Raw genomic sequence first — 27,576 nt, forward strand, 5'->3', positions numbered from 1 at the left:
TGGGGAGGCCTCAAGCTTACCGTAAACAAAGAATAAAGACACGGTTGCAGGAGAAGAGGGGGGAAAAAAAGAAAGAAAGAACAAACTCTAGCAAATAATGGAATTTAAAGAATTTGGAGGTTTACTTTAGCACACATAACTGAAATGTAAGATAATGATAGTAATAAAAAAAAGAACTTAACTACTTTCCATATCCTGAGAAGGACTATTATGAATGTCTTCATGTTACTATCCGCCGTCTCAAACCAGGGTTTGTTGTGTTTACTGAGTTTACATTGCCACCTTGTGGCCATCGTTGAGGTTTGCTAAATATTTCCCCTACATTTACTGTATGGGTTTATAACTCGTTTAACTTATGTTATATTGTTGTTGTTTTTTTTTTATCGTATCTTTTATGCTACACCAAGAACTAATCCTGTGGTAATGACCAAACTGGTTTCATACAAGTGCAATGGACTTCAATTAACATTTGTGAGATCAATTAAAAATTATGAAAAATAGACTCGAGTATATTTACCAAGTATGGCATGTTATAAGGCAGAATAAACCAATTGGGGTGGGTATATTAAGAAGACAATGAAAATATTTCAAAATGACAAATTAAAACTAAATATACAGAGAGACAGAACAATGGATGAATGATTGGATGAACTGATGCACACTGATTGATAAACAATATATAATAGATAGCACAAAAATACTTGCATGCATGTAAGCATGTACAAATGCATGCAAATGTACACGCATGGACACATTTATACATACATTTCAGCAGGCTGATTATTGTAAATTACGATAATTTCCACAACTTCTAGTATTAGATATTACAGGTTCACACTGTGCATGTTATATAATAAATCTATTTCCACTTGCTGTTTGTGTTTAGCTGTCACTGGCCTGGCTTCACCTCACCACCAGTGGAGAAGGTCGGCTCCTCCCAGTCTCACTGAGCCTTTGCTGCTTTTAAATCGTGTGGGAAATGTATGGTTTCCAGGATATAAAGTTTGACAGTCTTCATTTGTACGAAGCCTATTAGGGTTACAATTACAATTTCTCGTGTCTATTCTCCAGCATTCACGATTTATTGTGCGAATTTGATTTGCAGCTCCCTCTCCAAACTTGCGGGGAGTCGGACAGCGGGTGTTTCGAGGCGGCCCTGAAGGCATCGCTCCTGACACGGTGTCCGTGGAGCCGGGAGGAGGAGGAGGAGGAAGAGGAGGAGGGGACGTGCCATGCCCGGCTCGCCGTGACAGCAGCGGCGGCTGGTGAGGCGCTGGCACCGGGCTCTCCTCACAGCCTCAGGCATTTTGTTCATTTTCCTAACCGGGATAACTTCTCGCATGCGCCGGCTGCCTGTTGGTGAGCCTCACGCTGCCGCGGCTTGCTTTCCGCCTCAGAGATGTAAAGCAAGCCGCGCTACCGCATCCTCCTCTTGACATGCTTCTGACATAACGAGGAGCCGAGAACTGACAGAGAGGTATTTCGGCTTTTTTGTTCCCCCCCACGACTTGTTTGTGGTGCTGTTGAAGCTTTTGCATAAACAGGCTGTGCGCCAGGACGCAGTGCGCCCGCAGCCACGCGCTATTATAAGTTTCTCGAAGTCGGGTCAAAATTATCGGATGTTACAATAGTTATTAATAAATATGATAATTAATCTCTCCCGCTTTACAAGTACCCAGTTTCAAAACATGCAAACTGGTACAATGCAGGGCGTCATTCCACACTCTATTTGTAGCTTTTGCAGCAATTATTTCCTCGTAATTAAAACAATTAACACAGTCACGTCAGGCTGCGTCAACGGCGTTAATCACCGCGCGCCCACAGGTGCGTCAGGCGCGCCACGAGGTTGAAACACTCAGGAAAGAGACACGTTTCAGTGTTGAAGTCTCGTGTCTGCAGGAAGACAGAGTCACTTCATAACTTATTAATGGAATATACATTACCCCGATGCTGATTTCAGATGGCCCATCCTTTAAGAGAAGGGACTTCTCTTTACTCTGTCTCTGCTTTATTGTTCAGGGACACTGACAACCCAGAGCAATTGCCGCTGATATAGTGCAGTAGAAGTTTCTGGCTCTGTTAGCAGACATATTTACAGCTAGCCCTGTCACTAATCACCTTAACATGAGTGTTCCTTGCTTTTTTTTTTTTTGCTCTCTTTTCGCTCATTTGGCCACTTATTCATCCTGTGAAAGTCATAAATCCAGGTCAGGGGTCAGGATCGGCTGCAGTACAGTGCCAAGGAGCTTGTGGTGATTTATTTTCTGCAATGAAATTATCCATTTTTGCTTGTGGGGGAGCTGCTCTAGGTGTGAACCCATGTGAAAGTAGACTTTCTCATGATTATGACCGATTTTACAAAGTGCTCCACAGAGCAGCAGCAGTGAGGCGGTGTGCAGGATGGGCAGACCCCCTGCAAAATATGACCTGCCCCAACATGAATGAACCACTATGAATACTGCTTCAAGGAGTCCTGCCTTTAAAAAAAAAATAATAATAAAATCTGCTATGGTCACTGACTACCCCATAATACACAATTGCACAATCTAGTGTAAAGTATCTAATATTCTGCTTATGCATGTTCAAAGTCAACAGTCAAGTCCTGAACTTCTGCAAGTTATAAAAGAGATACAGCCCTTTCACATCACTATTATGAACCCATGGTCAAGATAGAAGTTTAGAACCTAGAACCACTTGCATGCAATTTATAGTATTGTTTTAAAGATTTACCTGCTGCAGGTGTATCATCACAACAACCAATAGCACAATGAGGCTGGTGTCAAATCACAAGAAAAACGCCCAGTGCTGCAGGTATAAAGGATGAGCTCTGCTTCAAAAGAGGCTTCTTGCAAAGTCGCAAAATCGAGAGTAATGTTTAATGAGAAGATGAAGTGACTTGTGTGAAACGATGGACTGAGGCTGAGTACAAATATAAGATATGTAAGGCGTGTAATGTTTATGATGCACAAGGAGCAACTTTTGTTCAAGGAACCACTGTTAAAACAAAAAAATCTAACTCTGCATCTATCACAATCAGTACTTGCAAAGCAAAAAACAGAATATTTCACTGGCTCATTTGCATTAAAACAATGACAAGTAAAAAAAAAAAAACAGTTTTTGCCACAGTAGTAATTTATCTTTCTCTACAATAACAATCATGCAGGGAATTCTTAGTATTTTTTGGCCTGTGAACCAATGCCTGTTTATTAGTTGAGCTCTCTCTTGCTTTGACATAGCAAGTGCTTGACTATTTGATGTCAGCCTTTTTATTTATATAGATGAGATCTTAATTTCAACAGATAACTTCTCAGTTTTAATTTCAAAGATAGTAGAATATATGACTCACTACCGAGAACAGCAAAGCAAAAATTACATTTCTGTAATTGGTGAAGACATTTCACCATTTTTTTCTCACAGATGCTTGATGTAGCCTGAGTTTGATAAACCAGCGTTGATGCTTTTCCCTGTGAATTTATTTCTTTTACCTGGTAAATGTTTAGCAAAACTTTTCCCAGCATTCACTCCTTTGACAAGCATGTAAATCACTTAAAAAGTCAGTGGCAGATGCTACACTCACAGGTCTTTTTAGAGAGTCATTATGACTATATGTCCTTAAAACCTGCTGTGTGGTCCACCTGTCCTGTCTGCCTCCTGTGTGATTTTCTGCCATCTCCTGTCTGTGTGTTTTCAGGAAGATGGAGGTCCAGAGCGGTGTTCAGCAGCCGGACCCCTGCACCCCGGGCTCTCCTCGGTCAGGGGCCAATCAGCAGAATGAAGTGGAAGGCAGGCCCTCCGCCGACGGTAAAGACACACAGCCTGCGCTTCAGAAGGACAACAAAAAAGTAAGTTGCAGACGCCTGCTGCTGTGTGTGATTGTGTTGTACGTGTGTGTGTCTGTACACGTCGTTCTCAACGGAACCTCTCGTTCTGTTGAGCTATTCTAATTAATCAGTCTTGTAATTTCATACAGAGAGACTGACTCATTCACCGTGTCGTGTCTCTGAGTGCTGAAAAGTCAAGTTGTTCCGCTGTTCGCATGTTCGGTGGTGTTAAGTGATGTCAAGTGTTCTGCTCCTACGAGTCAAGGACGTGGAAAATAGCTGAGCTGTGTGGGTTGTCCACGGCTGGGAGGATGTCTCTCCACTGAAAAAGTGAAACTGCAGGTACTTTTGGCTTTTCGCCTCAACATTTAAAAGGAAGTAGGTTCTGGGTTGTACCGTTTCCTAGAAAACCAATAAGGGTGACTCCAAACCACAGCAGGCTGCGTGATTGGTTAGAACTTGTTATTGCACGGAGGGACTCCACACACGAGCGTAAATCCTCCAACGTATCAGCCCTCTGCCATGTTGGAGCCCTCTGCACGTCCAGGAGTGACGGCAAAATCCTCGCTGGCTGTGCTCCATCTCAACAGCGTCAATCATGCCTCTCTGGCAGCAGCCCGGCACCTCTTTCCGTCAATCAGCCTGAGAGGCTCTGTACGCCTCGGAGCGGGGAAGAGATAGAGGCAGAATAAACACAACAGATATAAGAAAACATTCAGCAGATGACTGGCCTGACTGCTACTGGCAGCTCTGAATGGGATGCTTGTCAAGGCTTGCTGTATCAATTTTCAGTCCTTTGAGTCCGACTTGTGAGTGAACAGTAATCGACATTAGCTTCCAGGGTCTCGCTCTTGGCGGGGCGAAGGGCTTCCTGAAGCATCGAGCTAACATTACGGGCTGTTGTACCTATGAAATAATTATTTTGTGTTTTCAGTTTGTCCAGGCAAGAGGCCTTTCCCCTCTACATTGTACTTCTGACAAGTAATATTTCTATTAATAATTGAAAATTTATTCTTCTCCCAATTTTATCAATGAGATCTTATGGAATGCAGAAGAGAGCATGAGAATGTGTGAAATGCCTTTTATTTATGACATTGTTATATATTGATTTAAGATATACAGCTTCTTTAGTTATAGTTTATTTCTTTAAAATCATGTACTTATGGGTAGAAATAGCTCAAGCAAATGCTCCGTTTCCTCTTGCCAGTCTGTTACTTGGAATCATCACTGGAATTTTGGGCGTTTTGTTTGCTTGACCCAGGGTTTAAATGTATTTCTGGGTTGATGTTTTTACACACTAAGAAGTTTCTTGCGTGATGTAGTGCTTTCAAGCATATCGGAAACTCTGGGTTAGGACCTGTGGATTTCATTGTTTATGTATGTGATCAGCACAGGTAATGAGCCTTTCTGCTCTTCTGTGTCTGCCTTGCTAAGAAGGTATTCTCTTTTCAGTGTTGTCTCAGTGAGCTCGTTCCCAATGCAATCGTAAAATGTGCACATTCAAAATCGCTGTGTTTGTCAAACAGATGCCCTCCTTTAACATTGCTTCATTTGGTGTCTTCTTCCGGGTTCAAATGCAGCTCAACTAAATCATTTTCCATCATGCGGACCCCGATCTTTCTGGTGGACAATCTTCCACCTTTCTGACTTTGGGAAAGCGTGGCTCGAAAAGGGCAGATTTTAACCTTTTCTTACTGTTTCAGAATGTTCGCTTGTTGGATTCAGTGCTCATCTTGAGTGTGGGGGCTGGGTTGCTATCCTGGTTGAGGCAGGAGGGTCAGGAAGGGCGTAAACTAGTTAAATCTTGAGGCCAAGTTGCTATGACTTGCTGTGGTGCCCCTGTAAAAAGTAGAAGCCGAAGACTTCCTGGTGGTTCTTTTCCTCTTGTCCTCTGACCCTAATATGCCATCGTTTTGAAGGAAACCTTCTCTCAGACGGAAATAATTTTGAATAAATCAGAGCAACGGCATTAACAGAAGAGCTAGTTGTCCATATTTACACTGCACATCTACAGTTTCCTTTGTTCAATAGGTCTCAGAAAACAACACTGAAATACACGTATCAACCTGAAACATCCCTAACAATAATTTAAACTCTTTAACATACAGGTATGTGTTTGTGGCATGAAGGCATTGCCTTTTTGAATTCAGGTGGCTTCCAACTTGCTCACTGTGTCAAGATCCGACATTTGTTTTTATTTTTCCAACAAGTGTCCCAGAGTGACAGACAGCCCTCACGGGGGGCTGCGAGGCGGCTGCCTCTGGGATTAAATCTGTTTCTGTCAAAGCATGCGGGACAGACGGCCTATTTTTCTTCTTTGTCTTTTTGTTTTCTTTCTGGTGTTAATCAGCAGAGAAGTCAACAGTAACACACGGCGCTCACACACTTAAGGTTGCCCGGGGAGTATTTGTGTCCCACTGACATTGCCTGACCAAGCGGTTGGCGGGCCGGCGACTGCTGCCATGGATTCATCGATTCCCCGGGAGTGTTAATTCATCAAGGTGTCATCAGTGGAAGTGGACCACTGCTCCCGTCCTTGTTAAAGGGTGCACGCCTCTCGTTCGGCCCGCTGTTTGTTCGCGATACATCATAGAAAATGAGGTGACACAGTTGGACCTGTGGGCTCAGGCACAGAGCTGCCGTGGCATATAAGGTCAACGGGAGTTCAGTCAGCTGTTGCGCAAAGGTTAAATAAGTCAGCTGGCGAAAGTAAATTTGCCAGTCTCAGTCCTCAGACTTCTGTCAGGATCGGTATCCCCCGGGCCAAAATAAGTGAAGATTTAACATTAATTTCCCTCTGTGAAACGTCCTGATGATGAAGTACCCCCAAGTGAACGGTTAATCCTCAGATTCTCGGGGATGAGGTCTCATCGGCTCGCTCTCGCAGTCTGTCATTGAAGTTTTGTATCCTGTGAAGCGAGCGACCTGTGAAAGAGCTGGACGTTGGTTCAAACTGAGTGTTCTTTTCACATTTTCAGTGCCAAAGTCAAACACTCATCAAATGGCATTTTGATGAGTTCATACCACACTTAAGTCAACATCAATCTTCGCTGAGTAAGTCACATGGATCATGACCTGAAGTTTATTTTTATATAACTCTGTCCAGTGTTGGTGTCGTGGGTTTGTGGAACCAATACCATCAAGTTATGAGTGAAGGATCCATGTTGAACAAGTCACCAGTTCATCACAGCCACACACACTCATATTCACCCCAACTTGCAACCAATAGTCACCAATGGACTGTCAAGATAGTTTTTTAAATCATGATTAATCACATTATTTCCGTAGTTAATCACCATTGATCACACTTTGAATGACATTATTTAAATTCTGTTGTTTTGCATTCCAGTCCGTAACATACAGCATTCATCAGTCCGAACAATCAGTTCACAAGTTGAATTTGAAGTAATTGTTGAAGTTTCAGCATCGTGCTTGTTTTTTATTTTTTTTTTGTTTTTTTTCCCAGAACGTCTTGATTGGGAATCAAACACAAAGACTTACGTTTTGACCTTGTTGGATTTTCTGTCAAAATAAAGCGCCATGTAGATCAACTTAATACAATGTTCATGTTAAAAATACAGTTTTTACAATGGACAAAAAGCTTTAAGTCTAATTATGTGATTAATGAAAATGCAAAAAAATGAATCTTCAGTCATCCCTACATTAATTAATCGCGATTATTGCGTTAAACTCTGACAGCCCTGATGTTTAATAGTAGCAGCAGTCATCAAGCAGAATTGGGTAAAACTTTTCCTTCTCGGATTTCAGTTTAAAGTGTTAAAGCTGATCCTGCACTTAACCCCAAAATGACCCCAGTTGTTTTATGCTGGACTCTGACCCCGGTGTCAATCCATTACACCATGGTTCCTGACCTCTAAAACCTCTAAAACTGCCCTGAGGCCTTTTTCGGACAGATCTCTCACCTTGGTGGCACCGGTTTGTGCTTATTATTGCGTAATTAGCTGTGTTTGAATCTCAAAGCATCAGTCATCCACCACTGCTGATGAGCTGCGGTGCTGATTTCAAATATTGCACTAATTGGTGTCATAACAACAGGCTGACCTTTAACTCATTAGCTGCACTGGAAGCAGAAATAAGTCGGTAAGCATAAAGCCTGTGGCCGCACGTAGGAGTTAACTTGCTGATCCTGCAGTTTTCGTAATTGTTCTCAGTTTTTTAACAGAGGGAGTCTCTGTGAATGTGGTAATGTCTTTGCTTGTGTGTGTGCACCCTCTTTTTCCAGACTCAGTTCGTTTTATCTCATCATATTTATGTAAAACAGACTGATCTGTTCCTTGCTGGGGTATTCCTTCTTTCTTTTCTTTTTTAAAATTTCCATTAGAAATGAGTCATTTGAGATTGAGGTGTGGACTGGCGCAGTCAAACACACTATTGCTATTTTATTTGATTACGCAAATGAAAAAAATATCCAGGAACGGGGGAAGCGAATTGTCTTAAGTCGATTTGACAGGATCTGAGTGCGTTTCTGAAGGTGAGATCAGAAAATTAAAGTCTGTGACTTGCTTGGGATTTTGAAAAATTTAATGTTAAACAATAAAAATCAGCCTGAGTGGGAGCAGTGGACCTGTCTGTTGACTTTGATGATGTCTTCTTCCAGATGTTATCGGAGCATTTGCCTGATTGCCTGTTGCCCATCACATTTTCTATTTTTCTTTTTTAAGTTGACTAGAAAAGCAGATGGCTTCTCACCTTGTGAGGCAATTTGGCTTCAGCTGCAGCGTGACAGATTGGGATGTGATCCAATGAAAATATTAGTCTTTTATGAGCAACATCATGTAAACTGTGAAACTATCCATCATTGTAGCCAGTCGGGAAGCTATTTGATTAATATTCTGTGGCTTGAATGTGAGCCAAATAAAGATGTCAGCTGAAAATGATCGGTAATTTGATAAACTGCTCAATGAGCTGCAGAAGGTAAAGGGAAAGTTTTTTTTTTTTCTTTCATTTTCTCCATCAGCATTTGCTGGATTGAACAGAGTGCACTGAGTCGAGTCAAATATGGACAGACATCCTGAGCACCACCTCCGCAGCCCTCTCCGTTCTCCACTCCACAGATTACCTCCGCAGTAGCTAGCGGGGCCCAGATAATTACCTTGTGTTATTTCTCCTCCCACGCTTTGCGTTTGAAGTCGCCGATGCCGGCCGCCTCGGTTCTAATGGCATCCCGGCACGCCATCGATCCCACACCCCTCCTCCGGATATGAATCGGCGGTGGAGGTGGGCAGAACGTGGCGGAGGGAGCGGCCCAGGAGTCGGCCCGGAGCCTCTGCAGGTTTACTGGAGTGCAGGTTAATCAATATGCCAGTTCACCTGATCGCCGTGCAGTGCACGGTGTGCGAACGGCTATACTGTGCACATTAAACTGCAAATTACAATGCAGGCTTTGCAACTGAGAACTGGCACCTTGTCAAATGTGGCACATTTACACATTCAAATGGCCCAAGCCTCCCTGCTAGTGAAGACCTTTAAAAGTCCTTACCACTCAGTTTTTCTGAAGGAAATAAGTGGCTTCAAGTTGCAGTTTTAATGCTTTTAGATGTGGTTTGATGTTTTTATACATTAACCACACAAATATTTCATTTATTTCAATATTTAAAAAAATTTCACCTCCATGCATCAAAATATTCCAAAGGAAAAAAGGCCTTCAGAGGTGAATGAAGAGGCTCAATTTGGGAATTCATGCAGATAATTTCAGGTCAATTTGCTAAAGCTGCATGTGTTCTGTTTGAAAAATCTACAGTAAGCACAATCATACCTGTATTAATTTCTGTCACGTGCTGGGAACACATCATTCCCTTTAGTTCTATTTTTCACATTTACTTGCAGCTTTACATTAGTTGCATGCCAGGAGACATGACTTTTTTTGCAGTAATTGCTTGCTATAAGTCTGTGTTGATCTGTTGTGCGCTTGAACATCGACATTTTAACACATGAACATGCAGAGACAGGTTCGTCTGTGGGTATCAGAGCAAACTCTGCCAAACTCAGGTGTATCTTTTGACTGCGGCATTTATTCTCGGTTAATTTTCTGGACTTCGTCATCGTGCCTGCTGGCTCGCTGTCATATTGGCACGTGTTTTACTTTTGCATTTGTGGCCGTGCCTGAATTTTTTTTATTCGCCCATATAAACTGACAGCAATAAATACCTGCACAGCGAGTATTTAGTTTACTTACATATTTGAGCAGGAAACTTGAAAACAACATGCTCCCGGTTTCAGAAAGAGGACAGGAGGATTTCACAGTAATTTCTCTCAGGGTTGTGTGTTCAGTTACACAGGAAGGTTTGGAATCAGTCCATCCTGCAGGAGCAGTGGCTGAGACATTTTCACTTGTGGATACTTGAAGGAATCTCCTGAATCAAAAGACCATCATGTGATTAAATTTGATAGATTTCACTTTATCAAGTTCAATTGTTGTGGCCACAGTGTGGATTAAAACAGTACTTGAAATGAAGTGTTTACCTGGTACCAACTTCACATCTACACACTGTAAATGATGGTCTTAAACACACTAACAATGCAAAAAAAAATCACACTAAGTCACTCTAGAAAAGTTTGTCCAATTTATTCAAAACCTACAATCAAGAAAATGCACAGTTTTGTAAGGCTGTCATAAAACCCAGATTACAGAACTTGTTTTCTCCAAATGGTATATACCACATAGCGCTTTTATCTAAATTTCATTTTAATATCTGTAGGAAATTGCAATAGAAATGGTAATTGAAAATGAAAAGCTCCAGAGACCGATAAGTACAAGTATTTTCTCCCATTGTGCAGTTTGATGTCCTGACTTGTAATGTTTTCCAGTATGTATACATATTGTTTTGTGAACTTTCATACAACTTCTATTTTTGTTTTGGCACTACAGCTTAAAATGTCAATAAATATATTTTTCCCCATAGTATACAGTGTGGATCATTGCTTTTGATCGTGAATTTTTATCTGAAATTGGGATGAGCATTTGAAGTTTCTTGCCAGACGTCTTTACAGCATAAAGCCTCTGTTAGCTCCTGGTTTACCGCCAGAGGTCAAACCTTAGTCCATGATCTCATGTATTAAGGACAGATGATCATTAGTGAGAAAGTGAAAGAGCATTACCGATTGATTTTTGGCTATTGGGCTTTTAAATACACAGGCTTTTAAACATAAACTGGCAGAATCTGCATGAATTGAACAGCGTGATATCTCTCTAATTGCAGGATTGGTTTCTGCATGTCTGTTCAGTCAGAAGACAACAGGGGTATTCTGTTGCTCTAATGCTACAGTACATTCAGAAATGTGACTGGTATGCTGCTTCCTGCTTTTTTATGACCAGCTTTGGCTATTTGTAGAGACTGTTTGTGTTCAGCGTCTTATTTTAGTCCGTTGTCTCTTTGGTGTGTCATGAAACAGTGAAGAAAATGATCAAGCATGTCCAAAGTGTGTCGTGTGTATTGAGACGTCTTCTTTCAGAGACTATTTATCTCTCTCATCAGTGCATTTTACTGCTTTTTCAGAAATCAAAGTTTTGGTGTGAACAGAAACACACACACACACACACACACCCACCGACACTGACACACTACCAGTAGATCACAGGGACCTTATTAGCTGCTGTCACAACACATTTATCCCTCATCTGTTTCTGGGAGCTGTCCTGAGCGAAAGGTTGCTCTCTGCTGCAAAGTGGCAAAGTGGGCTCCTCACTGTGTCCTTGGTTCTCTCTAATGGAGAGCGATGGCTCGGGCCCCGGCCGCCTCCGTCTGCGGCCCTGTTCAAACCGGGGTGATTTCTGCCTGAAAATAGCCCCGCTGTCAGCTCGCCTTAGCGGCCCAGGCCTCTGCGAGAGTCAGTTAAGGGGATCAGCGCCCGCTGGAGTGTGTGCGGCTCGGCGGTAAGACACGGCGCCGGTGACACATTGCTTTGATGGGATCACCGGCCGCTCCTAATCCCAACTTGACACACATGACCTTTAAGTCACCAGTCTTGACACCGGCCCCGCTTGCGCCCAACATCCTGTCCCGCCGACCTTCAACCTTTTACACTCACAAACGACTCACAAGACAGCATGCAGCTTTTTGGCTCACAGCTGTTCAGGGTCAGTGTTTCCAAAACAAGCTACCTTTAAGACCCCCATCCGTGAAAACGCATCAGAACTGTACAATAGTGACAGAATTTAAATTGTTTCCTGAACATAATGCTGGTTGTTTAATATGAATTCAGACCTTTCTTCCCCTGAGAATATGTAAAACTGTTAACTGCACCAATTAAAGGAGGAAAAAAAAAATCCTGCTTCTGCTATGATTTTAGCTGGATCGTAATGAAATATCTGTTGGACCTGCAGCTTGATTTGTAGGCCAGCAATTTGGCGTGGGAGCATAAGCATGAGAATACCCCATTTAGACGGCCATCTGGAAAATCCTTCGCCGTGATTTAAAAAGAAAAAAAAAAAAAAAAACGTCCTCTTTAATGATTCGTGCGCGTCGTGGACGTTTGCTGTGCGCCGGCCACACTGCAGCCGAGGAAAAGCATGCGTGTTGTGTGTGGTTTGTGTCTGACTCCGTGTCAAGGCTGGAAGCTGTTCGCTCTGTTTGTGATGACTTGGCAGGGAAGGAAAGGTCAAGGAAGACTTGTGCAGAATTGCCAAATGTACTTGATTAGCAGCAGTCAGTCCTGGTTCTCATGGGGGGCGTTATTCTCCGGAGTTGTTCATATATTGCTGAAAATGTGTTTAATGCTGCCTTTCCTGGCTGTCGGCCAGATAATCCTGTGGCTCGCAAAGTCATAAAGCTGTTGTTGAACATGTTCAGTAGAGGTTTGTTTATGGTGTAATCACAGAAACATAATATGCTATTTGATAATGTCAGATTGGTTTTGGTTTTCCATTTTTCTGCTGGACTGTTTTTTTTTTTTTTTTTTTTGGTGCGTCTCATGCTAACAGCCGGTTTTCTGTTGCACGCCCAAATCAAAGTTGTTTGTTAGTTAATTTGGCTGTTGTTTCTGGGCGCCGGTACAAACGCTGTTACAGCTCAGAGAAATCATTGCAGCATGTGTTGGTTTTTGTCTTTTGAGATGAGGATACATTGATACTCATAAATACTCCTTTCTGTCATTTTCCGAGGACGAGAGAGCAAAAACAGTGAAGTACACACACTCGTGGGTTTGAGCTCCAGTTTGAAACTATCAGATCTGAAATCAGTGATTTGAAAGTTGTTTTTTTTCTGTATATACTTTCATTTGATGTGGATTACCCTGAAATTGATGTATTAAAGTATACAGGAATGAATATAACTCTATATAGAGCAAATCAGCTGTATTCTGAACCCCATTTCTCTGATTACAATCACACCAGGTTTACATCAAAGTTCAGATTAAGATCTGAAAGCATTGTCCATCTTATACCACGTCTGTGAAACATACGACCAACTAATATATCATATTTCAGTTTGCAGTAAAGGGAATTTGTCTTTCTGCTTTATTCACTGGGAATTGCAGTGTTTTCCTTGGCGTTACGACCATAAAACCACACTGGATTCAAGGGAGCGTTTGGAGCTGTCCTGAATTTCAGTCTTGCTATGCTGCCATTTTACTCAAGATCAAATTAGGCTGGTCACTTAAATGAATTTGACAGCCTTGGCTTAAGCTTTAATTTGAATGGATAAGCCACAATAGGCCATATTTTTCAGCATCGATCTCAAATTTCTCTATTTGGTGTGTCTAATTACAGTTTCTGGGCTCTGAGCACTCCCATTCTTCACGTAGCGTGTGTGAAACCTGACTTGACTCGGCTCAGATCCTGGCCTACATGCAGAAAGCTGGCTACAGCGTTACCCAGACCAGGTAGCAGTTTAGTGGCCGCAGTGTGTTCCTTACCTCCTGTGGAGATTGTTAAGCTGACTGCATCACAGTGTGTCCTCGGTGCGTCTTTGGAGTGTGTCCATGAAGTGCAGCACGGCACGGCGGTCCCACTTTTCCCTTTATTTCAGGAAGGTTGAGGTTCAAACCCGAGGGCCTTTATGTCTGGAGTTTGCATGTTTTTTCTGTGTCAACCTCTTCCCACAATCGTAAAACAGTCATTTTCGTCGATCCTTGAATGTGTAAAGTCCAGATCTGTAAATGTGTCTCTGTTTAAGCCCAGTAATGGACTGGCGTTCTCTCCTGGGAAACTTGAATGCCATCTCATTTGGACTCCAGCTCCACAGGACCCCACTCAAAATAAACAAGCATAGATAATGTAGATTAATAATATATCAGACCATCCAAAATGTGTTTTAATGTCATGAACACATCATTTGTAAAGCTTTCCTTTCCCTTACATGAAACATTAAACTTTGTTAAAATAATTAAACATACATAAAGTCTTGTGAACTTTTGCCGTCTTGAGTATTAAAGTGTTCACGTGGGAGGATGAGCTCAGCTCGGCTCCGTCCTTCCTCACAGATGTTTCACTGTTCAGCTGTGGCGCACGCACTAAAAATATTTCCATTTGGACAATGTGTTTCCACTCAGGATTTTTGTGAGATTAATTCTAATCAAGCTCTGAGCATCAATATTTCCTTGTGTTTGGATGAAACTTGGCTTGAAATCTCCATAACATCTCGAAGAAGCAAGAGAACAATTTGATCAAATCATGCCGCTTCAGTGCTTTATTAAAAACTTGCACTGCCATATGACGTCTAATCCAGAGTAAATAAAACAGTGACATAGAAACCACAAACAAAAAAAAATAGATAAATGTTTCTTTGATATATTTTGCTTTTTATGTATGACAACATCTAATAGCAGTAAGAAATGCATTATTGACTTTAAATAGGATTAAGAAGTAGCCATTTCTTTTTAAATCATTGTGACATTGATTCTTTTATAATACAGTCACAAGAACCTGGAAATATCTTTGACTTAGGTCAATTTAAAACCACATTTGTGTGGGCTTAGTTGCAGTTGTGCGCTTAGCTAATAAAAATGTATTGAATCAGTTAACATAATAGTTTTCGTGCCTGCTCTTAAGAGCAAGGCGAGTTAGTGGAAAGACGCTGCACGAACTCAACCAGATGGGTTTAATAATGGTTTATATTTTATTCATCTGAGGTTATCGTGTCTTATGTTAAAAAACTGGCGTAAGGGAAAAGTAAATTTTATTTTTAAATGTTTAAGTGCATTAAAATAACAACATACAAAGAAGAAGACAAAGACTTTTCACCAGGTTCCTCTTTCTTAATACTAACTGATTATGTGGAGGCATCGGGAACTGACTCTGGTTCTCCTCCGTGGCAGGAAACTTCCTTTTAATGTTTTTAAAAAGTCAGTATAAATGAACATTTCATGTCATGAGTAAATGATAAAAACTGTAAAATGAAACTTTTCCATATTCCTCTGTTTAGTATTCAAGCAAAGAGGAACAAATGTTTGTGTTTTATATTGTTGCCCGAGCCAAATCAAGTAAACTGTGGTCCTCGGTCACTGCAGCAGTGGCAGTGAAGGCGATGAAGGTCGGATGTGAGGTTTGGCTGCTTCGCTCCAAGGGCCATCATCATCATCATCATCGTCATCATCAGGGCGCCCCACCAGCCCTGTGATAACCGGCGCAAACACTTCTATTATCTTCACCGGTGCCCATAAAATGTGTGTATTCACATCCTGTTAGACTGTGCGACCAGCCCCTCTAATTGGCAGCAGTTAGGCCGTGCCAGCCCACTCATTAACACCACCAATAAGACGGAGGAGATAATGGTAAAATACTGTACTGGCTTTTATCTGATTGGCGAAATAACGAGGCAGATCAGCTAATGCATCAGGCTGTGCCGCCGCCGTGTCATGAAGATATTACTGTTTTAAAAGCTGTTAGCGGAGCTCGGCTGCGTGCGAGCTCACAGGTCAGCCGGCTGTGCCCTGCGATGGCGTGTAAATGAAACCGTAATAGAGGGTTTCATCACCACCACTAATTACTGAATGACAGTTTTCTCACCAGTGTGTTACTGTGTGTACGTGTGCATGTCTGTGTGTGATAGGCCTAATTAGGTAAACTCCCATTACACTTAAAAGTGCATTACTGCTGCTCTTTTGTAAAGGCTATAATTAGAGCGCTGTGGAGAGTGAGCAGTAATTAAGTTATTTCTCAAGTATTATTAGTCTGCTTGTTTTATGAGCCGGTCGTATTGAAAAGGATTGAATACATATTTGACTTTGTTCCAGGGCTTTGTTAACTTTAGAGATATTAAAAGCAAAGAGCTATTACACAGTGCTTAATTTGATTGCATGCAATACGTATCTGGCAGTCTTTTTGAGTGCTTTTTGTTTGATAAAATTAAAGTATCACAATGGCTGATTTTGGCTTATAAAATTGGAAGCACCGAGAAATTAAATCAAAGTTGACAGCATGGAAGCGAGGGCTCGCACATTCCTGGTCTTGGGCTTCCGGCCTGAGTCGGCATTTTTTGTGCATGTGTCATCTGACGGCCGCGGAAGCAGCAGCGTGAGCTCCGGTTCCTCCGACTAATCCAGATTGCCTTCTAATCCCAGTCTTACTCTCCTCAACAAGCCATGACTCCATTATTCCTTTGCAGGGTTTGTCCAGTCTGTCTCTTTTGATGACCAAGTTTTAAAAAATAAAGCCTGAAGACCTTCTACAGCCATCTTTTTATTCAGTCATGAAAGTGTTTTTTAAGACCTGCTTTATGATATATACTGTTTCACTTAATTTTTAGACATTTTTTCCCTCATCTAAGAAATCCAATTGATAGAAAGCAAATTCAAGTTATATAAAATATATAATTTTTGCTTTACTTTTCTCCAGCAGCAGATTTAAGACTTGTAATGAAGTTAATCTCTGTCTTAGGAGACTTTAACAGGTCCTGAAGAGAGACTCAGTCACTGGAACGCTCGCGCAGGGTTAACAAATCCCATTGGAAGGTTGCGGTGTGGATTTAGAGCGCATCGTCTTTTGTTTCAGGAGAGCCGCAGCAGATCCTCCTCCACTCTGATCTGAATGAGCCTATTTTTAGCAAGTGGAGTGGTTTATTGCGACAGATAAATGACTTAGCTGCGCGGTCGTGCTTATATTAATTTTGCATGTAACCTTTTGGAGCCTATCTGCGACGTGCACATAGGTCATAGAGAACTAGATCATTAAGCTGTGTTTTTTATTGAGACAAGTTATAGGCCACATGTTGAAAGGATTGTAATATGAAGCCTAATTGCAGCGGGTGAATGCAATACTATATCTTGCAATATTAATGAATAATAGAAAGATGATGCCATGACTCCAGAGAGCTTATTAACAGAAATGATAAAATTGAAGTATGCGGTATTACATTTGCACACAAATTGAAGTGCTGTAAGTATCGCTTGTGTTTCGCATTGTGGAGAGTAAGACGTGAATAAACAAATTACTGCATTCTTAATTTTGCTGATAAATATTGTATGTGTCACCCAGGATCTTGTTTTGCAGAGGTTTTGCTTGAGTACTCTGAAAATCAGAGTGGCTCAGTGAAAGAGGTCAGGCGCTGCTGACATGATTAGATGCTGTCCTTGAATTATTTTGAAAACCCTCTCTGTCCCTGGCAACACTCTTATAACATACAGGTTCGGCCACATATCCCTTACAGGGTTTTGATAAGCTGCTGTTTCTGCTCTGCGTCAGTCAGGCTCCTATTGTTTTTCTGCATGTTTTAACTGAAAATGGTGATTTAATATAATTTTGCACTACAATTCAAAATACACCCACATGTACTACTGTATGTACAGCTGTAAAGCTACCACATAATAAAAGCATGTGTCATGTAACTCATATAATCGCTGTTCTGAGACGGACTAAAGACCCCTGGGGCTGACTGGCTGCGTTATGCCTGCTTTAGTTTGTTCCTGCCGTTCTTATCAGGATTTGGACTGCGGTTTTTAATTTGTATACTGGGACATTTGAAAATGAAAAAGCAAAAACAATCAATTACAGACAGATGTAGTGTTTGCTAGATGATGACGGATCAAAGGAAATAACTGGATATGTTATCTTCAGATTTGAACAGTCAGAATGTTGAAAAAGGCCAGATGTGTGTGTGTGTCTTATATAAAGTCACATTTTAATGCAGTCTTTAGGAAATAATAGTTATAATATCCAGAAATCTCAAGTGTCCTTTGTCATCCTGATTGATTAGCCAACAATTTTCAAATACCACAAACAAAAATCTGACTGATACTACCAATACCCTATTGTCTAAGAAGATTAAAAATATGCAAAAATGATATTGCATAGTTATTCTGATTCGTTATTCCTGGTTTTGTTGTTTGCAGTCATTAAATTCTCAATCTAATACAGTCTCTGTCTGTAATTTCTGTCATTTAAAAAATGATTAAATTTCTCACTGAAATAAAAACAGTGACCCACAGACAGCTAATCGTATTAGTTCAAATGATTTAATCGGACAACTCAAATGGCAGCTATTCCCGCTGTTTGGTCCTCATCGTGGCCTGCTTCAAATACAATCATCTAATTCATCTAAAAGCAACTTCTAATTGGTTGATCTTTTGTAGCACTGCAGTGGGGTTTTTAACATTCACAGCGAGTTCCAGTCGGGGAACGAGCATCACACTTTGAATATAATTCCATCGTATACTGCTGTAATTTCAAAAAGATCAGGCTCTGGAATCAGCTCCTCGCCGTACTATATTTTCTTCCTGAACAAATTAAACAACAACGTATTGTCTTTATTAATATCTCAATGTTATCAGTCAGCTTTAAGTTCAGCCTTTAAGTTTGGATGATTAAAAAAGAGCCAGGAACCGATACTTATTTTCTTTATGGGAAATACAACCTGACTTAACATAGTTGCAACTTTTTTTTTTGGTGCCTAAAAGTGCTCTGTCTTGTTTCAGGGAATGTTTGTTAGAGAATCAAAGGTGTGTTTTGAGTGGTGATCACAGCTGCGCTCCCTGGAGAAGTCTCGAGGAGGAAAGTGAGCCTATTTTCAGCGCCGCAGCATCAGAGAGCGGGACTCATTACGAGTCGCTCGGAGCTGAAACGCTCTGGATGATGTCTGAGTCAGACGTGAGGGCCGCTGTCCGCTGCCATGGCGACGCACAGCCACATGTAACTGAACTCTGAGAGCGATAGAAATGGAAATGAAATGAGGATGAGGGGGGCGGGGGCTTGAAAATGCCCCCAGAATAGTCCTTCATTGTTTCGATAAGATTCCTGGAGATGCAACTGGTAAGTTATAGTCAGTCTTTCCTTAATGTTAGAGTTTTGCAAACACTTTAAGCACATTTTCAGCGTAGAATCAGCAGCAGGAGGCTCTGGGATATATAGACCGAGCCGCGGAACAGGGCAGCACGTATTAATCCAGCGTGCCTGGCTCAGCCCGGGCAGCTTGGCTTCAAGCCAGGAGAAGATAGCAGCAGCTCAGATAGAAGCGCCTCAGATAACGGCAATCCCTCTGTCTTTGTTTTTTTTTTTTTTTTTTTACACAAGGGGGATCCATAGCGGAGACACTTGACATAAATAAAACAACAGGTTAAAGCACATCCTTAATGGGCTTCCGTTTTCGTAAACACTTTTGACATCTTTCAGTTTAACTCGTCCAACAGTTCAGTGAGAAAAAGAAATGGATAAAGAAAATATGCTGAAATTGTGAACGTCCGCGCAAACTCTGTAGTGGTATAAAATGTCAAATATAATAACTTAGGAGAGGAATTAGTAGTCGGTATTCATGGAAGTCAATATTGGCTGACACCTTAATGCATGGATTCGATGCACGTGCGCGCACACACACACACACACACACACACACACACACACACACACACACACACACACACACACACACACACACACACACACACGTTCCTCCCCTGCCATTCCGGCTGCCAGAGGTCTTCTCTGTGACCTGAGCGCCAGTGACTGACAGCAGGCATGCAGAGCTGACGGTGCTGATGTGGAGTCCTGCTCCAGCCAATCTACGTCAGCTGCAACCCATCCCTGCACTCCACATTCACACTCGGCTGGCTCCACAGCACCAAGAAAACCTGCTCAAATCAGGTAATCTATTCAGTTTGCTCAGTTTTATGTGTGATTTTCTCACGCTGTCCTTTCATGTTTGCTCGTCTTCTCTTCTTAGAGGTATATGCAGAACACATCCATTTTAATGTAAATACTGTTTGTTATATTCCACATTGTTCTATAAACAGCACCGAGGGTGAAACATTTACAGAGACGCATTCGTGGAGCGACGGCAACATGAGGTAAACAGAAGGCTGGATACTTACTGTCGCTGTAGTAACATCTGTAAACCATTTTTGTACACGGCAAGAAGCTGATCGTAATATGCAGGATTACCTTGTCATTAATGTTAATTATTTACTACGGAAGTCATTGTTTGTCACCATCGTCGTGTGTTTGATTGGCCAGTTCCTGCCTCAATCACAGTGTTTCTAATGAATCCATCATGAGGTGATTACATTCTTGTATATTAATCACGTCTTTGCACAACAGTTGCAACAAGTGCAGTTTTCTTTTTTCTTCCTTTCTGCCAGGGCAGTGAGTTTAGCCAGGTTCAGCACATGAGTATTCTGGTTTCTGCTCTGCCTCAAACACTCGGCAGCACTCAGAGAGGTTTAAGACCTAAATGAACCTCTGGCCTCTCTTTGCAGCAGAAAGGCCTCAGAGGAGTTTTTAGAGTTGGATTGGATTACAGTCAGTTGGATGCATGGATAGATAGATGAATACATAGATTTCTTTGCTTAATTAAATTCCTGTGATGCAGCAGCGCAATAAAATTTACATATAACCAACTCTTGGGAGTAAGAGAGTGAATGTTCGATACAATGTGTACAAGAGTGAGTCTGCGTCATCTGAATTTACAAACAACAGTGGATATTAACTCAATACAATTAATGCAAATGAGCATGCAATCTCCGTTAGCACTGCTGTCGCTGAACTGTGTGCAACCAACACCAGTTATTTATATCAAACGTATGCAGAGGGTTCAGTTTTTCTTGGATTGAGACTTTTTCGTGACGTCACATTGAACAAACGGAGAAGCAGAGCTGCTCAAATATAAATCTCATCGCAGCTAACGATGGCTGAAGGCCGGTCACCAGTCCAACCACAGAGGCAGACAGTCGCAATCTTCCTATTGTCACCGCGTTGGAATGCTGATACTGTCGACACACAATATTAGGTAAATGTGCTATTTGCTTTTGTCTGGATTGTCCAGGTGGAAAACATCTTAAAGAAATTCATTCATTGGGTGAATGTCTTCCTGAACATATGATCTCTGATTACTGATATATGAGATATTCAGTATTTCAATAATATGATTCCATAATTGCAAACAAGTAGATAAAGGTAATGTCTGTGTGCTGGAGAAACTGTTCTTAATGACAGAGCTCTTTGTCTTGTTCCTAATTCACACCACCTGTGGCTCAGCCTTGTTTTATGGATTATTATTTTGTGTTTTTTTTACCAACAGCAACATTTCGGAAGTGGAGCGGTTTATTGATTTTGGTTAGTTTTCCTTGAACTTTCTGCTTTTTTCCCCCCTTCTGCCTCAATGCCACCAGTTGTTAAACAATGCTGAAAATAGCAAAGTGAAACACAAATGTGAGTCAACAACACTTAGTGCAGCAGAGCTCTTTTTAATTGCCCAAACGTGTTGGCATGTAGACCGTGAATGTACAGTGTGTGTGTGTGTGTGTGTGTGTGTGTGTTTTGCGCCCATTGACGTAACTGTGACGTAAACATGCAATATTGTGACATACAGCTGCTGTCATGCACCGTCCTAATGTGACAATGATCAACTGAGAACAGTGTTTCTCCTTCACATCTAAGAAAAGAACTGTGTGAGCAAAGAACAGCATGCATACTGTGTAAATGTACACTTTGTTGAGGGAACAATGTTAAATTCAAGAGTGAGAAGCTCAAACTCTTCTTTTTCTCTCACCTCACAGTTGAGACCAGCATGTGCCAGTGTGAACATGCTTTAAATTGTTTGGGTTTTCAATATGCAACAGGTGTTCACCCCTATCACCTGAAAAACAGGGATTCTCCCTTTGTGTGCATTTACCATTTCTGGTGGCATTACCTAGATTTGGTTTTAAAATATATATACATATATCTATAATCTTTAAAATTTAAGGAAACTGGAGAAAACTCACACGTGCTTGCCGAGATCATGCAAACTCTAAACAGACAGGCAACCAAGCCCACACTCCAAATGGCAACGCTATCGCTGTCAGAATGCTCACCACAGGATTATTGTGTTTTTATGTTTATAATTTTAAAATGCTCTGCGTGTCAAAAGCTTGGTTGCACCAGTCGAACGAGTCCGTTCTGATGAAAGTGGATCCCCTCACATCTGTTAAACATATCCCTCTTCTTTGATCTCCATCTTAACCAGTGACATTGATATAATAATCTCCCTCCTGAACTAAATTATCGCTCTGAGTCGGGCTGTTATTGCTGCTGCAGGTTTCACACTCGTCAGAGTGTGTTCACATTTCAAAATTAGTGGATGTCTGTCTTCTGATTAATTTTATTCAGAGAAAATCATGTGTGAGCTTACTCTGTGTGTGTGTGTGTGTGTGTGTGTGTGTGTGTGTGTGTGTGTGTGTGTGTGTGTGTGTGTGTGTGTGTCAACAGGCTTTGGTGGCCTGTTGAACCACTTAAAGGATTCTATTTAACGGGTCAGCCGAGCAATTAATCAAGGGTTTAATTGGAATCCCGAGTGGAGTGACATGATTTATGCAAATAAGGTCATTAATATGCAGGCCTGCTTTCGATGCTTAAATTAAAATGGCTCATCCGCCAGCGCCAGCTAGCACTTTCATTACGGTAAATTAGAGAGCGATAATAACTCCAAATGCACATATTTATTTTCTACAGACACCCAGAAAAGGACATGCCCACAGGAAGAGAAGTATAAACAGGCGGAAGAGAAAAGAGTTCATATGTGGGAAACAGTTGGGATGGAAGCAATGCTAATGCTGTTAATTTTACCTCATTACAAGCACACGGCTATCTGCAGGGCCTCGCTTTTAATTGGATCACCAAGCAATTTAAACCACATTTTTTAATTGCATTTTTTCCCTCTTTTCTGTTCTTTTTTTTTCTGCCCTTAATTATAAATGGTATTGCAGCAGTAGTTCGCTGTTCACCAAATTCTTCGCCCGGTCATTGCAGCACAGTAATACCAGCATCTGACCTACGCCGGTGCCCTTGGTAACAATACCCACAGGGACGGCTTGTGATCCCTGCTCCAGAGTGTCCGGTCGGCTCTCGCCGGCGATGTGCTGATGCCGGGACATTAGAAAGACGAGGGCAAGGAGTCGAGCCGCAGCTGAACTCACGTTCTCCAGCAGCTAAGTTCATTAAGGCTCCCGCGCAGGAATGCGTTCTGAAAAAGCTGCTCATCATTTGAGATTCTCCACTGATTCAAGTGATGAATAAATTACCGGTTTAATGATGGACTGCGGTGAAATTTGTGTTGGTTTTTGTGTCAAATTCAGTAATTGTAAAGTGAAATCTGAATGATTTTAGCATTTATAACAAGCAAAAAGCTTCAGATTGAGTCACATATGATGCCTGAATATGTAAAAGTCTTTGTCACAGTCATGTACAACACCGCTGTGTAAATACTCACTATAAAGTCAACCTTGGCTTGGCCAACTGGCCTTCAAAAATACTAAATTGCCCACTGAAGGACACATGTTCTCCTCCAGTTGGCATCGCTGCATTAAGTGTAAACTAAACAGTTTGCCGGGATCTGCTTTCGCTTCTGTACCAATTGCTCATCAGCCGACGCGTTTGCTTTGGGCCGTACGTCACAATTGCACGGGAAACTCAAACCTTCTGTTTATCCAAGCTGGGAAAGATGGAGGCTAATGGTTTCATCTGTTGTAGTCAGATGGGGGATGTGGGAAGAAAAAGAAAGCTGTATATACTGTAGCTGCAAGGTTGCACTGTGTGCAGATACTCAATGATTCATCCTTAGTCAAGGACCAGGTCTATGGAGAATTATGTTTGTTTTATTTCCATTTGTCCGCCGGTTGTCTTTGAATTCCTGCTGTAGGCTGCTTATGTGGCTCAATAAACGAGGACAAAGTATGCCAGACATAACCCTCAAAGTTATTGAAGGTTTATTCTCACTGGACTCTATTAAAGCTGTTGATGTAGCACACAGGTCTTTAAATACGTTCTAATCTCCTAAATCCTATTGAAACCCACCGCAAAATGATCAATATCATACATGTGCAGAGGGGGGGGGGCTTTCAGATCAATAGAGTGCTTTATTCAATGCTACATGTGTAGAATACTGAATAGATAAACTGTGTAATGTGTGCAGTGCTGAAACCGGCTCTGGTGTTTTTAGATGGACCACACATTAAACAATGCACACTTCAGTTTTCAATCAACTGGATTCTCAAAAATCACCCAAAACTACAGGGACAGTGGTGGCAACAGGTTTCATTGTTGCTCCCAGTGAATCACCAGTCAGTCACTCTGCATCTGTCACAACCGCACGCTTTGGAAAAAAAAATAATCTGAGGTTTGTTCAGGGACTATACTAAATTGGTAACACCATACATATTGTTTTTTAAGTGTTTATTTCAGATTTAAAAATTACTCATGTAATGGGTAGATAGAAATTTCGTTAAGGTTTTCAAAATACACCACTATTGGCAATAATTGTATTATTATTATTATTATTATATTGTGCTGAAAATGTGCATTTGATATTGTTTAAATGGCCTTGTGCCACTTGAAATAATGTGAGTAGAGCCCTTCACGATGTGGCGTTTCCTGTTTATTCTGTGTTGCTTTGATATTTCCCAAAACGACGCACCTACGACTGTGGGAATCAGTTCAACCATCCATTTACATAACCCCAGATTAGATCACGTATGTAGTTAAACCACCTCTGATCAGATCATAATTCTGCTTCTGAAATAGTTAGCTGTGTGAGACTTTTCTTTCTTTTGTTTTTTGTTTTTTTTTTCCATTCTGCTGTAATGTGGATCAGGACTTAGACAACACGGTTTACCTAAAAAGCCACAGAGGGGAATACCATGATCCTCTTCTCTGGAGAATGTCTTACAGTGATATTTTACTTCTAATACTCTGTTGTGCATCCGTCTGAGTTTGCCAGTGTGCACCATCACACACCGATGAATGGATTGCTCCAGCTGGCAATAACTCGTAAACAATACACCGTAAGCCACTCGGCATGGAGTGATCGCTTGAGTTGATACACCCAACAAAAATACAAATGTTTTCGCTCCCATTTTTAATTACATGATCACAAAGATATCATTCTGTGTACACTAAAGGCCTGCTTCTCTCACATATTGCACACAAGTGTGTCTAAATCAGTGTCGGTGAGCGCTTCTCCTTTGCCGAGATAATCCGTCCACCTCAGAGGCGTGGCAGACCGAGACGCTGATTAAACAGCAGGATTATTGGACAGGTGTGTTTTAGGCTGGCCATAATTAAACACCACTGTGAAATATGCAATTTTATCACTTAGCACAGTGCCACAGCACCGATTTGAGAGAAATGAGCTTTTTGTGTACATCGAAAAAGATCTGAGATCTTTGATCTCATGAAATTGGGGGCAGAAACAAAGGTCTTGTTTTTATATGTTTGTACAGTGTGTAGCCGGAGAAGCACATGGATAAAATAATACTTGTAAATATTGTTGATATGCTTCGCTTGAATGTATGATAATACTGCTGTTTCAAACTAAGACTGCTTGACTAATGAATTATTCCCTTTGATTGCAATGAGCACTTTATAATTGGTGCCTCATTATAAAGTACAATTTTTCATGTTGGTGTACATACAGTATGCTGTCATGTTGAACGACGTCACGTTCGCTTTCAGAAAGTCCGCACTCTTCCCCGTCGAAGTTCTGACTTCTTCCCACTGGGAAACAGGAAAAAATTCCAACTTCAGCGACGCTCATGATCACACATTCAACTCATTTATGACAACCAAGATTCAAATCCTCTGTTATTGTTGGGAAGCACATACTCCGACAGATAAATAACTTTCATCAGAGTATTTCTGTTGAACAGTCAGTGTCTGCAGGATGAGAAACAAGTTCGAATCCAGTTTTAAGACCACTGCAGGATTTTGAAGATGCCTATAAAGTGTCACCAATCGCAGTGAACCAAATTGACCATTTAACACGCCCTTTGCCTGCCGGATCTCACCAGCTGAAACACCGAGCTGCTGTTTGTTTGTTTGTTTGCTTGCTTGTGCCCTTCACGGTTGCCTTGCTCAGTATGCTGTGTATTAGGAGACAGTTCCACTGTTTTAATAGAGCTCAGCGGAAAGTTTTTGGCAGCTGACTTGTGTGGAGCACAGTGGGTAACAACAAGCAAAAAAGGATGCCAGAATAGCACGCTTTGTGTGTACTGTACTGTGGCTGGAAGGGTTACTTAAAAAGAGGCTTGATCTCACTGACGGTTGCTGCCGTCGTATTGTCAGTTATATTTCTAAACTTGCAGGCTGGGTAATCGCTCGTTTCATTAGCTTCAGTCTTTCGCATTTGAACACGCATGCACACGGGACACACTCTTGTTCTTTTTTTTTCTCTTCTTTTTCCCCTGTCACTCAAACACATGCGTCTCTTCCTCGTGTGTGCCAGGGCTCGCTGGCTGCTCGGGGTTTTCTGTAATTACAGCAGCGAGCTGGGAGCTGTCTTTTGCATGGCAGATGGTCCAAGCACCATGTTGCATCAGGTATCTGTGACAGCCGCCTCCCTCCTCGCTGTTAACAGCACCATCATGGCTCTTTACGGTGACCAAATGTCATTATGGCGTCTGTGGAGACGGAAGGAGCAGGCAGCAGGGGGGGGGCTGAAGCAGAGACGCAGGGACTGAGAGGACGCACCAGGGCTGGTGCAGGGAAAAAAAAAGAAAAAAGGGAAGGGGGCTGGATTTTCTCAGGATGCTCAGGATCTTGTTATGAAATACACAAAGACAGAAGACAGAAGTGGTGGTGTTGCTGAGGAGGAACAAGCTTTGTGTGAATCATGATTGCGTTTAGACGATCACTGCGTGTAATTCTTCCCCTACTGAATCAAATTTACTGAGTGACGTCCAATCGCAACCCCGACGGCAAATATAATTATCCTTACATTGTCACATAACCGCATTTCCCACTCTGTGCATCCCATATTAGATTCTTTACATTATTGCACCTCGATCTTGCAGCATCCTGTTGTTTGCAGCCTACATTATCACTGGATGCCTCAGACAGGGCAGGCAGTGAAACATGGTGTGCTTTCTGTGTCTCATCGCTGCCCTGACGTCTCCTCGTGTCTTTGCACTCACAGGTATGGACAAAGTGGAATTCCCCTCTCGTGCATCGGTGTGAATTTAGTGAGATTTGAGTTTGAGCTGTGGTAGAAAGGGGCAGGATGCTGCTCCTTGAGTGAGACGTGTGTTTCCTCGCAGCGCCAGCAGGAGGCAGTGATACACCTTGCTGTGGCGAGAAGGCCGCCTCCACAACACACAGTCATTTGTTCATTCAATTAATCACTTATTCACCAGTTCACTTGGTTAATGAACCAAACAAGTCAATCTTGTTTTATGCAAAATATCACTTTGTGTTTATCATGTTGGAACTTCAGTTGCTTGGGGGGAATTATTTGACTTGCAGTCACCGTAGGAGTCGTTCATCATTATTGGCCGACGTCAGAAGGGCACCGTGTTCCGTTCTTCATCAAATATTTAACTCTCAGTGAAATGGCATTTTAAA

At 41.7% G+C, this 27,576-nt stretch overlaps 1 protein-coding gene across 3 annotated transcripts in view; it reads left to right on the forward strand.

Moving 5' to 3' along the window:
- The first annotated feature begins 1,301 nt into the window (after positions 1–1,301).
- The window catches only part of rbms3 (RNA binding motif, single stranded interacting protein), a 298,844-nt gene continuing 272,569 nt past the window's right edge, over positions 1,302–27,576 (forward strand). For 2 of the 3 annotated variants that reach the window (XM_030120522.1, XM_030120523.1), the window contains exons 1-2: positions 1,302–1,477; positions 3,692–3,842. In XM_030120522.1, the coding sequence (XP_029976382.1) occupies positions 3,696–3,842 (147 nt within the window). In that variant the 5' untranslated portion in view covers positions 1,302–1,477; positions 3,692–3,695. The remainder of the gene's footprint in view (positions 1,478–3,691; positions 3,843–27,576) is intronic. The other variant, XM_030120524.1, reaches the window with a different exon arrangement.

The sequence above is a fragment of the Salarias fasciatus genome, chromosome 22 (assembly GCF_902148845.1).
Source record: "Salarias fasciatus chromosome 22, fSalaFa1.1, whole genome shotgun sequence".
In the NCBI taxonomy this organism is placed as follows: Eukaryota; Metazoa; Chordata; class Actinopteri; order Blenniiformes; family Blenniidae; genus Salarias; species Salarias fasciatus.